General features: G+C 34.3%; 1 protein-coding gene across 2 annotated transcripts; it reads right to left on the bottom strand.

Annotated features, from left to right (window-relative positions):
- Window positions 1-4,784: 4,784 nt before the first annotated feature.
- On the bottom strand, window positions 4,785-13,580 carry LOC101503336 (uncharacterized). 2 transcript variants are annotated; one of them, XM_004488416.4, is made up of 6 exons: window positions 13,081-13,580; window positions 11,854-12,845; window positions 10,818-11,024; window positions 9,158-10,067; window positions 5,679-8,340; window positions 4,785-5,299 (listed from the first exon to the last, which is right to left on the bottom strand). In XM_004488416.4, exons 2-6 carry the CDS (start codon window positions 12,749-12,751, stop codon window positions 5,270-5,272), a joined length of 4,707 nt encoding a protein of 1,568 aa, XP_004488473.1. In that variant the 5' UTR covers window positions 12,752-12,845; window positions 13,081-13,580; the 3' UTR covers window positions 4,785-5,269. The 2 variants fall into 2 exon arrangements, with proteins under 2 accessions (XP_004488473.1, XP_027189906.1); XM_027334105.2 differs by having other exon boundaries at window positions 11,854-12,706.
- Window positions 13,581-14,181: the final 601 nt, after the last annotated feature.

Here is a 14,181-nt window from a genome sequence, read left to right as displayed (position 1 = left end):
CCCCCCCCAAAGAGGCAAAACAAATGTTCCCAAGAAAAAGCCTCGAGAACTTTCTCCACCTTCTCCAAATCGTTATCCTTCTACCTCATCAGAACGTTATGCTCCTCTTATTGTAAATCCATAATGTTCTCCATCTCCCACCCACCCTCCCAAAAGTAGCCCCAAAATACACTTCCCTCCACTCATTCCATCAACCCTACAGAAAACCTATTCTGAAAAATGGGTCAAACGGCCTGTTGGAATTGGTCTAGTTTTCTAGCTTGAAAACTTGCTTATCAAGGGAACTTATATCAAAACCCATACAGATGCTCTTGGTTGGACCAAATTTCTGCAAATCTATGACTGCTATTACTTGGATGTGATGAGGGCCTTCTACTGTAGAGCCCAAACATTTCATGAGAAGTCACTAATGGTGATCACTCTCAAGGGTATTGAGATTTGTATAACCCTTGATATTCTATCCACAATCCTCAACCTCCCAAATGATGGACCTTCTATATTCGGCAAGAACTGGTACTCAATTCTCAATATGAGTAGGAAGGATGTGCTTGCTGAAATCTTTCAAGAGGGCTGCAAAAACCACTTGTCTACATCCCTAAAGCCCATCTACAAGGTGTTTAACAGCATAATCCAACATTCCATCCTACCGCACTGTGGAAATCACGAGTACATCTCTAATAATGATGCTTTGATCATTCGTCATATCCTCACGTGTAAGAGGGTCAACCTACCTTTCATCATACTGCAAAGTATGATTGATGCCACTACGAAGGACTACAAGAAAAAGACAGTCCTATATGGCATGCTTTTGTAAAAAATATTTAGGTATTTTGAAGTCCGTCTATCCTCTGAAACCTCCACCTTCAAGATCGTCGTCATTTGAAGGATCTTCTCCCTCCTTATCTAAATAGTATTAGCTTTACATTTTTTCTCTCATTCCTTTTTGCTATGACAAAGGGGAGCATAGTTTTGCTTTATTTTAATCTAATTTGTACTTAAGAAGTCCTTTTTTAAATTGTACTTCTGCATTTTTCAAAATTGTTTGAATCTATGCCAAATTGACTGTATGTAAATATGCTTTTAGATGTAATAAATGAAACGATATTTTGAAATTAGAATCAAAATTAAAATTAACGTATTTGTCATCATAAAAAAGGGTGAGATTGTTGAAGCAAAATCCCAAATAAAGGTTTTGATGTAAACAAATAAAAAGTTAATTAAAGGCTCTAATTATGATTCTAAATTGTGTGTTAATTTAACATGTGCTTTTGAGTGTAATAATCCAAGATAGGTACAAAGAAAATGCAAGAGAAATCAGTTTAAAGAAAAAGCTAAAAATGAACAAGACTGAACCAAGAACGTTCTCCACGGTTTTTGCATTTTTCAACAATCAAGATCACATCAGTTTTTAATACATTAAAGAAAGCTCTTACAAATCGCGAATGGATTTCCAGTTCATATTCTAAGAATATACAACTCACATATGAGCAAAAGAATCACTCAAAAGGATCAAAGATTAAAAGGCAGTACTCAGAGCAAACGTGTCAAATGATCATTCTCCAGTAGTGTAACATCACTCTCCAGATTGATAAACATTTTCCAGCTTGTTACACTTGATCTTCAACAGCAAACATCTTTCTCTAGAATGATTAACAACTATATCCTGAATGATCAACATCATTCTCCAAGTATGGTGACATCAGTCCAGAATGATACGAACAAACTACAACTTATTGACCATCATTCTCCAGCCTTATTACATCATTCTCCAACCTGTTTTGCACGATTCAAAAGACAGTCTTAATCTGAATCGATTAAGCACATCTTTGGGATGTTTATGTGCATAAACAAAGGATCATCAGAGTCAAGAATGAGAAGCTACAGATCAGACATTGTTAACACATAAGTAGAAACACATAATGTTCAAAACAGTAACATTCAAAGTTTAAAAGTTTGTTCTTTGGTCAAGTCTGACACATGACAGCAAGGCACCATTTCAACGGTCATAATAGCTGTCATCAATCTCCTTGAAGCCTATAAAAGGATCCTCAAGCTCAAGGAAAATGCAGAACTTCAAGTGTTAAGAAACTCCATCAATCACATACACTTACTTACTTGAAAGCTTATCATTTGAAAAAGAATCAGTTATGAATTTATCTTCATATATCCAAATCGTATTACTGAGTTCTTTTATCAAGAATCTATTCTCAAACACGAGTTGAGCATAATCAGATTCTACTAATCTCTCTAAATCATTATTGTGTAAACTCAAAACTATAAGGGTTGTTTATAGTTTGAGTAGTTTTTGTAAAAAATCCTTTTAAGGTTAAAAGGTGAAATGTAAAATTCTCTCAAGATTGATAGGTAACTTGATTGAATCCTTTATGGATGGAAAGGAATTATTGTTACAGATCAAGGTTGATCATAACAAAAACTGTGTAAAATCAAGAACGTTGTAAAACCAAGAACGTTATTTGTTTGAACACTTAGTGAAAAATCTCACAGTTGTGAGGATTGGACGTAGTCCAAGTTGGGTGAACCATGATATATCTCTGTGTGGTATCTCTTCCTTCTATTTACTTTCAGTCATTTCAATTATCAACTTAAATAGATAAGCTAAAATTGTGATTTAAATTAACCAATAACATTATCCTTTTTCAGAACCAAGAACGTTATATGTTTTATGTTTTCATAACCAAGATCAATTTTGAGTTATTTTCTTAAGATTTTAATAGGAAATTTTAAATAGGAGAATTTACAATTCAAACCCCCTTCCTTGTAAATTAATATTGTTACTTCACTTGATTCTGAAGCACATAGTGAAAATCTCACGGTTGTGAGGACTAGACTAGCCCGAGTTGGGTGAACTAAGATATATTGTTGTGTGAATTCTCTTTCCATTATCCCCATTTGTTTATCACTCACTTGGAACTGATCACATCGTGAAGTTTTTATTGTTATATTACTAATCAAGAACGTTCTCCGTTTTCTGTTTTCATAACCAAGAACGTTTAATGTTTTCTGTTTTTACAACCAAGATCAATCTTTAGTTAAAATCTTTCAGTTTTAATAGAAAATTTTAAAAGGGTGAATTTACAATTCAAACTCTTCTTCCTTGTAAATTAACATTGCTACTTCAATAATTACATGGTAGGATAAAAAAGAGTGTGACTAATATGATTTTTCAATAGATAGTTACATGTATTAATATTAATTAAAATAATTTTAAGATTTTTAATACTAAATATAATTTATGGACTTTGTCTGTAGGATGGTCTTTATTGTAGGTTTATTTGAAAAAAAAAATTACTTTTGGTTTTATGCATCTCAACCACATATTTGAGAGAGTAATATGTTTAACGATTAGTATCTCTTTAAAAAAATATAATAATTAAAAAAGTGTAAATTTCAACGGATTATTGATTAACATATTATTATGTAGTTATTATTTCATTCATTTTTTTTTTATATAAAAAACAAATAAGATACATTTGATTCATAATATAGACCATTAATGTTTAATATATTACTAACTATATACCTATTACTACATTTTAATGTATAGATACTTTTTCATAATATTTTTTTAGTTCTATTTTCTTCAATGGATAAAATGTGATATAAAGCATAAAATTTAATATATAAAAGGCTAAATTACATTTGTGGTCCTTTAATTTAATTTCAGGTAACGTTTTAGTCCTTTATCTTTTTTTTTTCCGACTTGGTCCTTTATTTTAATTTTAAGTGACAATTTGATATTTTATGTTTTAAAATTTCAACAATGATATCCTTTTTTTATACAAAAATTCAAAAAAAAATTCAATCAAAACTCATAAAATTAATTATATTCTTCAATATAATACAAATTTCATCAAATTCGTAACGCAAATCTTCAAATAAACTCATATTTTCATACTTTATTTGATATTTTTAGGAATAAAGGACTAAATCGGGAAAAGAAAAAGATAAAACGTTACCTGAAATTAAGTTAAGGGACCACATATGTAATTTAGTCTATATAAAATTAGCTGCAACTTTCCAAAACATTATGCATATTCTCAATTATGTGTTTATAAATCCACATATAATAATTACTTAAATAAATTCGGTGAAAAAGTACTCTAAAAAAAAATTAATCAGTCATTAATTTTAAAATTTTATTTATTATAATACTAATATATTAAAGTCATATGCACCGCTCAGGAGTCATATTCTAGTATATAACTAAAACTTATCTTTCTTCCAACATAGTTGATTCAAATCCCCTTCTTAAAGCAAATGTCTCAAATATATTTATAAAACCAAAAAGGTAAAAGAAAAAGATGTAATTTTTTGCTGAGTACTCGACCATGACATAATAGATCCTTTTGTTTTAGATTTAGAAAAAAGGATTTTAAGTTTATATTTTTAAAAATAATTTTTATTATAACTTAAAATTATTAGAATTATCTTATTACTAATTAAAAGAAGTAACTTTGATTTTCAACAACATAAATATTCATTATTAAAATTTTAACACGATATAAATTGCATTTTTTGAAAAAATTCTCTTCTAAAAAATGATTTGTTTTAAAAACTTATCAAAATAGCTTTTCATTTGAATTATTTTCTAAAATTTCATTATTAAAAAAAAATTATAATAAATAAAATACTTAAAATGATATTTTATAATAAATTATTTAAACTAAATTTTCTTTTAAAACAATTTTTAAAATTCTTTTATAAAAACATAGAATAATATAAAAATCATATTTAAAAAAATCTATAACAAATAGTCCCAATAATGCATCATAAACCCTCAAGGGTTAAAGACATTGAATATGGCCACAACTAAAATATGTTCCAATAATGAGACGCTTTTGAACCAGATACTTGTAAATTCAAAAGAAAAACTTCTATACAGAGAAAAAAGAACGGAAAATTTTGCTCTTTTTCCTGCAATTCTTTACTGCAATTTCTTGAAGTTACTAGCTCATTAAAAAAAACAAAAAATAGAGCTTCGAAGGGAAAAAAATCCAACTTCGCGATATTTATGGGTGAACCTCTTCAAAGTACTACAAAACAAAAACTATATCACAATACATACATATCTGAGGTTGACCAAGAAATCTTCAGGAAATGGAGTGCTGATGAACAATTCACAGATCATCATCTGATACTGTTTGAGTTGAAAGACAGCAAAAACTCCAGGTAAGCACGGGTATTTCCTATAAAAGTGCATACCTACTGACAATTGTATGTTGAAGAAACATTGGTTCACTTCCATCCTTCACACCTTGACATACTTGTCAACATAACCCTGCAGAAAATGTAGGACATGAAAAGTCATTAAAAGTAATTTGCATATTAACACTAAGGCATGTTATTATGCTTAAACCAACTTTCCAATTCTGGTCAGTAATTTATAATTTTTTGGTAATATATTCCAAATACAATGCCTTACTTCTTCTCATTCCTCCAAAAAAGATAGAAAAGAAAAAAGCAGCAACTATGTGTATCCAGGCTCTAGTCATTTCCTACTATTAGAGACTTTTTAATAAAATGCAGAGGTTTGAGTTACTTTTGTGCAGTATGCACAGCTTCAGAGAGGGATGTATAAACATAAAAAAAGCACAAACAGAGAACTAAATACTTCCAATGGGTAAAAACACAATGTAAGTAATGAGAAGATCAATTACCATCACAAGTTTAGTCAACTTTCGCTGTGATGAGTCAATGTATTGACTTATCTTCTCTTGAGATTTGGGTATACGGTGGCCTTTCATGGCTCCCGACACCTTATCTACAGTCTTTTTCACAATGGTTTTGAAAGCCACCTTACTCATATTACCCTGTCGCCACGATGGTTTCAAAACCTCCTTTACAAAGTTTGCAATGGAAACTTTGAACAATTTCATTGATCTGGAATCCTTGCTCTTCTTTCTTTTCCCTGGAGATTTGCTCTGATTAATCTCATCGTCCCCCGGACTCATGTTTGGAATATCCACATGATCACTTAGGCTTTCATTTTCAACATCGCCCACTTCAGCATCTGCTGTCTCACCATATTCGTCATTATTTTGAGAACTGGTAGAGGCAGCAGCCCCAACCTCTTCATGCTTCTTCTCTTTGACATCCAAAGACATGTGAGAACTTTTAGGCCTCAGGCTGATATTGGATTCACCTGTAACTTCTTGCTTCTGCTCAAAATCAAATTTCTTCAAAGAAGATGATGGTTCAATGCTGTCAAAAAGTGGATCATATTGCTCAGCACCAGAACCTGGCAAGATCTGACCAACAGCTCTTGCTGGTTTTGGCGATGCTGTCTTTCTTGATCCAACACCATCCCCTTCCCTATATCTAGAAGGACCATAATTGTTGCCTTGAATTATATCATTATCTTGTTGTAAAAAGTTTGAACTGAATTTCGAACTTAGTGGCTGCTCAAAGGTTGATGCATAAGGATTATAGTGACCAGAAATTCTTGATCCTCCAAAAGCTGGAAGAGAAGTTGAATGGTTGCTATCAGGGATATCTGGTGGATATCTGGATACAGTAGCAATCCCTCCAGGTCCAGCCAAATTAACATCAGATGAAGTATGTTGAAAATTATAACCTGATTGCTGCTGCTGTGATAATGGATATATGTGAGAAGATGTGCTGAAATGTCCTTCAGGAGGCAACCTGCTGCCCAAAGAAGGCTGTGGTCTGTTCACATCTGACTCCCAGGAAAATTGTTTTGGTTGATGATGCAGGCTGCCAAAAGATGTGGAGCTTGGAAGCGGCTGATATGCTGGGTTCCCCTGATGGAGATGCTTGGGAGAGAAAGGTTCTGTAGGCATGAAAGTTCGTGGATGATCCTGCATTGGAGGGCAAGCTTGATCCTCAAATTTCGAACTTTGAGAATGAGCTGGTAACCCATGAACCATGGAAGTCTGAGAAACATAGTCAGTTCTCAGATGTAGTTGATTCTGATTAAACTCTGAAGAAATAAATGAATTTGCAACTCCAAAATTTGAACTGGAATTAGACACCGCCTGTGATGGTGGTGGCGGCGGTGGTGGCAAGGATGTCCAAGAGCTATTAGGCGGTGGTACACTGAAATGAGAATTTGGCATCGGTAATGGAGCGGGGTAAGGTTCAAATTTTTCTCGGGTAGTGGGTTGGAAAGGAAAGAATGCATTTTGCTGCATCACACCATATTGTCTTGGAATTTGTGGCATATGAAGAGCATTTTCACCCTGGGAATGTGAACCAACAAAAGCAGGCAACGGGTAAGTATGAGATGGGAATTCCACCAAGGAACCACTTTGAGGTGTAAACTCTTTGGAAGCTTGAGAGTGCAATGAAGGCTGCTCTGATGCTACAGATGGACCAACAGAACTAGTGGTTGGCTGTACTTGTGTGGCTGGTAACATACTTAGTGAATGTTCACTGCCAGAAACCTCATTAGCAGAAATCATTGATCTTTTATCAGATGACAAATCAGTCACACAGGCCACATTTGGAAGCTGAGATGGGAAACCAGAATGTTCTGGAACTCTAACAGAAACATTGGATTGTAGATTCTGAACAAATGAACCATCTTCAGGGGGAAATACACCTTTCGATGTACCACCAGAATTTTCTGGAACTTCAACAGAAACATTGGAGTGTAGTTTCTGAACATATGAACCATCTTCTGAGGGAATAACATCTTTAGATGTACCACCAGAATGTTCTGGAACTTCAACAGAAACATTGGATTGTAGTTGCTGAACAAGTGAGCCATCTTCTGAAGGAAAAACATCTTTGGATGTACCACCAGATGATTTAGAAGTGTCACCTCTGCTTAAAGCTTCAGGGTGAAAGTCATAAACTAAGTGCTGCTGATGAGAATTTACTGCATTCTGAAAACTATTATTTCCATGTATTGAAGTCTTGGGCTTTTCTATAACTACTAAGGTTTCATGCAGTTTAGGAGAAACCTCTCTGACACCTTCAGCACGCCTCTCAGAATCTTCCTTTCTCTGCACTTCTTCCTGGCCAATTACATTCTGATGAATATCTATGTCTTGATTTCTGACTCCATCATGCTCATAATCTGAGACTTTGTTAGAAATATTCTTCACTCCTTCATTAACCCTAGAATTTTTTTCATGAGAATAGATTTCCAGATCATGTTTATTTCTAGAGCGCCTTGAAGTAGCATTCTTATCAGATTCATGATGCGCAAACCTACAAGATGCTCCGCGGTAGCACTTTCTTCGTAAGAAATCAAAGCATTGAGCCTTGTCCCTTCTCACATTCTCACCATGACTGTCACCTGAACGTCTTAAGATTGGTGACCTACTCCTGCTTCTACGACGCCGAGGAGACCAGCTGCAGCAAAAAAAATTTGAAAATTTCTAAATATAATATTCTTCAGAGGAATAATTGAAGTGATCAAGATCCAGGACTAGAAATGTGAGAAAAGCAATCAATCCTCAACTATGATGCAAAGATACGATACTGCGTTCCTTGAAATATGTTGTACACTATAACACAAATAGTAAAGAAACCACAAAAACATAATAAATGCAGTATTGCAGTTCACAAAATAGAATAAATATATTACTGCATTTCAACAAACATGATAGAACATAATGATGAAAGTATGAATGAGTACAAAAATGGTCAACAGGTGTTATAAATTGCATCTGTTGCAATTAAAAAATGTATGTATGTAAGTGCAAAAATAGAGATTAATAGCTTCATGGGTGAAGTGGTCATATAAATTGTATTTATTGCAATTAATGAGTGATTTCCAACATATAATATAAAATATGTATTTAAGATGTGAAGAATCATGAAGAATAAGAGTCCCCGACTCCCCGTGCCAATATAGCATGTCGATGGCAACTAGAGAGTATCGGAATTTATTTTTTATTTTTTAAAATGGTCTCCATTACTGCACTGACATGTATCAACAGTGTATTGAAGAGTATTGGATTATTGGAGATAATTATTGAGCACGTTGCGGAAGGAAAAATATTGGGGCATCATAGATCCTCAACTAACAGAGGAAGGCTTTAGGTTCAACAAAATAATCTAGGAAAAGACAGCTTGTGCATCCTACATAAACTGTTAGTTTGTAGACAATGTTCAAAATAATAGAAGGTAATCAAGACATCCTACAATGCCCATCAGAGGTACATACCTGCGAGATTGGCTTCTTTTATCCCTTCTCCTCCGAGGACTTCTCCTCCTCCTCCTACTCCTACTGTCTATGGGAGACCGAGACCGAGACCGGCTGCGACTACGGCTTCTATCTCTTTTTTTCGTCCTCCTGGTCCGAATACTGCGAGATCCATCAGAGTCACTATCTGTAGCACCTTCTCTGACATGCCTCCCGAATTCATCTACTTTCGCAACAGTTGGTTTCAACTTTGAGGTTTCCTTTTCATCTTCCTGTTCAGCATTACCACTCTTACTATCAATGTCAAAACCAGTACCACCTAACCCATCTCTTCCTTGGAAAGCTTCTACTGAAGAAGCAAGATTAAGAGACATCTGATTTTCAATATTATGCTCAACACATCCATCACTAGTACGTGTGACAGATCTTTTACAGGTTCCCTCAGACTCTTGTACTAAACAAGGAGATATTTTTGAACCATCCAGTGATGATTTGGAGAGTAGCCCAAGCTCCTTTTGAGTCCAGGTGGGAATTTTAAATCCAATATCAGTCTCCAAATAACTGTCACAATTTTTATGGGCATCTGGGCCACAAGGATCAGCTCCTGCTGAGACTGTAAAAACGTTATTAGCATCTGCAGTACGGCCTTCATCTTCATTGTCTGAAGTTTCATCAGAAGCATAACCTTGAAGAAGTCTTATTGGGCTGCCAATCCGCATAAGTTGCTCAGAATCTCTATTGGGATTAGTGGCTTCGCTGTGATCAGAAGTATCATTTCTTATAAAATCCTTGTCTAGAGGAGCTGCCAATCTTCCCAACCCAGTGCCCAGGAGGGATTCAGCAACTTCAATTGAGTCATTCACAGGACTATGAACCTTGGTAACTGATCTAGCAGATTTCATGGGCTTAACATCAGATGAGGGTCCTGGCCCTGCATTTTATTTTAAGAGTCTTATCAACACGAATAAAAAATTCGCTGGATAAAGGAATATATCAGATAGTTAACTCCAGCATGGATTTGACATCAAATAATAAAGTAGACACATAACATTCTACAATTACTGTTAGGGTAGAGAGGCAGGGCACAGTTTGAGTGGTTAATTAGCTAGGGGGTATCAATTAGAAAATTGGGAGGGCCAAGAGATGGAGGAATTCATTCAAAAATTTGTATGAAAGTGGGAACCCTTTGTGAAGGAGAAACCCTGGGAGAATAAATCTTTCTAGTTTTTCTGCTTGTTCTCCTTTCTATTATTTCCCTATTTCCATTGTGAGTTCCTAACAAGTAAGAGCTACTGAATTCTGAGAGGGCTATGTCAGTAACAATATAAAAACTGAGTACTCTCACACAAACAATTGGCATAAGTTCAGATTAATTTGTGTAATTTCTTTATAGTTTTTATCAATTAGACTGGTGTTTAAAGTTTAAATTTTGAAGTGAAAAGTTATTCAACATTAAAGTACTAATTGTATTCAGCACTGAAAAATCATTGCTGGATTCCAGTGCTAAAATTTACAATGTAATGAACAATCTTCTTTGTCCCTGATTTTGACAAAGTATCAACCACCATGAATACTTGATTAACCAAAAAATTTAAATGTCTAACAATCACAAGGAAACTTTAATCACAAAAGTCATTCAAAAATCAATCAAACAATTAACAGCGGTTTTTCGAAATGAAACCTTCATTTTGTTTGCCAACTCCTGTGGATCCAGAGCATACCACACCACTGGATAAGATGCCCTTGGCAAGTTTGTTTTCTGTTGAATTCTGCAGCTGCTGTATTTCCTCATTCATGCGAAACACCTCATCAGCCCGATCATACTGCTGAGTTACCACTTCAATTGCATAAGTTGACCCTTGGTCTTTGTCAGAAAACGTGATATCATCTTAACCAGCCCATCAGAAATAAAATAAAGCAGATCAGGCTCAAGTTATAAAATAATTTTCTTTTTTTGTTAAGCATAATTAAAATAAAAGCATACTCTAAAAAGCATTATCAAAGTTTTGGCTACTCCTCTCTTTCCCCTAGCAAATTTCAGGAAAAATTAATATGCATACCAACAGCTAAACTATACCAATTACACCCACCCACTTCTCCCTCACCAAATGCACTTCTTCCTATTCACCAATATAAACACAGCAGAAAACAGGTTATCAGAAAATAATAGCTAAGATATTCACTTCTAAGGTCACTGTTATAGAAAATATACCAAATGAACAGTCTGTCTATGTGTTATCCAGTTCCTGTATATTACATGTTATATTATAAAACTTTCATCCATTGGCTTCTCCAACAATGGTTGTAAACTCCACATTTTATTAGCACCCAAATTCAATACAAAAAAATTAATATCAAGAATACATAACAGCAGATTCATACATTTGGTAACATATTCAGCACTCTCACCAATTCTAGACCAGAACCAAAGATACCATAATTTAATACTATTTCCGTTCCTGTTTAGTTGTTATAAACTTTGTTACTTTTGATGAAATTATTTGTATCTTTCATATTACATTCTAAATAATTTATTATTTCATTTCACCTATTTCTCTCTCTGTAAGAGATTTATTGACAAACAGTAATAAATGCTGCATTATACTTTCAAAATGAAAAGTAAACAGGACCAATTTTTTTCTAGAAAAACGACAAGTAAAAAGGAACGGAGGGAGTACAACATAAAAAAAAAGTGTTAGATAACAATGCAAACTAACCTTCCATCTCCATGTCAGAATCAGCGCTTACACTTTTTTCTTCTGCTGACCGAGGCGGAGGTGGGGGAACATCCAAAATCATACTTGTAGTTGGCGATAGCTCATTTCTGTGGGCAACAGCAACCTCTCCACAATTTCCACCATCCTGATTGGCATCAGAATTATGTACAGGCACAATACCAGATGAACAGGAAGCTACAAATCCATCTACTGAATCCACAGCCTTCGATTCAAAGCTAGGAACCTGTGTCGAGTTCGGGTCAGCAGTGCACGCAGCTTGGGAGGATGTAGAAGTCATATGATGGGTAGGAGGCGGTGGACATGGCGGAGCTGGTGGTGGAGAGGCTGGCAACGGTGGTAGTGGTGGTGGAGGAGCAACAGAAGGAACTTGGTAATTCCCAACAGTTGAATGGAGATAAACACCATCCAGAGAAGGAGAACGAAACGGGGGCGGCAGTGGTGGTGGAGGAAGATGAAGATTATGCAAAATTTGTCCTTGAGAGGAAGAGGGATGAGGTGGGGGAGGTGGCAACACTCTACTTGGCGGTCCTATAGGGGAAGCAACCGGGGGCAAAATGTTGTGACTCTGCACACCTAAATTTGAAGAATGCTGTGAGTTTTGTCCAACATTAGGGAATGTTTGCGGCGCCATTCCATTTCCATGGTGCATTCGAGAAGGGATGGAATATGACGGTCCATGTGAATAAACATGAGGAGCTACTGGTGGTGGTGGTGGGACAAAATGCTGAAAATGAGATGGCGGTGGAGGAGGAGGTGGCAGACCATGCTGATAACCCGAATGTAGTGGTGGTGGTGGCGGCGGCAGGGCAGCCGAAGGTGGAGGGACAGAACCCTGTCCCGAATTATGACCACGATTCACTTGATTATTATTATACATCTCTAAAATGCAAACTAGATATTCAACTAACACTCCTAATTAAGCAACAGAAAGAAAAAAAAAACCACTATCTTCACACTCAATAGAGAATCCCCTGAACAAAAAAAAAAACAAATATAAACAACTCTAATCAAAACAACAAGAACATAAAAGCAACAAAGCAAAACAAGATATATATCTATACAAAAGTAAAATAAAAAAGTCATTAAAACAATGTGCAATATTTTCACTACTGATTCATGAACTAACTAAGTCTATTCAGCATTTATTAACACATAATTTCATATCGCAAAAGAAACAATATAAAAAAAAAAATGAATGAAACATACCGTAACAGATTTCTTAACCGTTTTCCACGAACACACAAAACCCCGAAATGTTGAATTTATTTAATTTAAATAGTTTTGGAAATTATCGACATTGCGCAACGCGGAACAGCACTACCGCAAGCGAAACGGTGCGTTTCATTTCTTATCACACCAATGTTTGAGAGCTCGATTTCGAAACGGAAGCTTCTCGAAACGCAAAGGCGAAACAGTTACAGGTTGCGGCGAGGGGGAATCGGGAAAAGAGAGAATCGGGAAGGGTAGGGTTTGGTTAAGAGGGTTTTGGGTGCGAAGAGGTTTGAGAGTAGGGTGGATGTGATAAACCCTACCTAGGGGGCGTTTGATTGACGAAGTGAAATTGTTGTTGGACGTGGTGAGTGGGAAGAAGAAGAAGAAGATAGTTTGGGATGGGAGTGGAAACAAAGAGAGTGGTGTGGGAAAACGGAAAAGGCAATGGCGCATCTTCCATTGCTTAGGAAAAATTATGTTTTTTTGTTGTTATCTTTTTTGTCCGCCTAAAAAATGGTAAATAACACAAAATAAACTTAAAATTATTATTATTATTATTATTATTATTATTATTATTATTATTATTATTATTATTATTATTATTATTATTATTATATACTAACTAGAAATCGGGGGGTTATAATGCATTTTACATGTATTTCGTTATATTTTAAACAAAAAATCTTATTAGATTTATCAACGACTAATATTTTATTTATTTATTAATGTTAAAGATTTAATCTATTTTTTAATATTTATTAATAATAAATATTTATTATGCAATTTTTATATTGATGGTTGATATTTTAAAATTATGTTTTTTTGTTGTTATCTTTTTTGTCCGCCTAAAAAATGGTAAATAACACAAAATAAACTTAAAATTATTATTATTATTATTATTATTATTATTATTATTATTATTATTATTATTATTATTATTATTATTATTATATACTAACTAGAAATCGGGGGGTTATAATGCATTTTACATGTATTTCGTTATATTTTAAACAAAAAATCTTATTAGATTTATCAACGACTAATATTTTATTTATTTATTAATGTTAAAGATTTAATCTATTTTTTAATATTTAT

This window comes from Cicer arietinum, chromosome 1 (assembly GCF_000331145.2).
Source record: "Cicer arietinum cultivar CDC Frontier isolate Library 1 chromosome 1, Cicar.CDCFrontier_v2.0, whole genome shotgun sequence".
Taxonomy (NCBI): domain Eukaryota; kingdom Viridiplantae; phylum Streptophyta; class Magnoliopsida; order Fabales; family Fabaceae; genus Cicer; species Cicer arietinum.
Note: the sequence above shows the minus strand (reverse complement) of the source record. Positions and strands in the feature narration are given on the sequence as shown.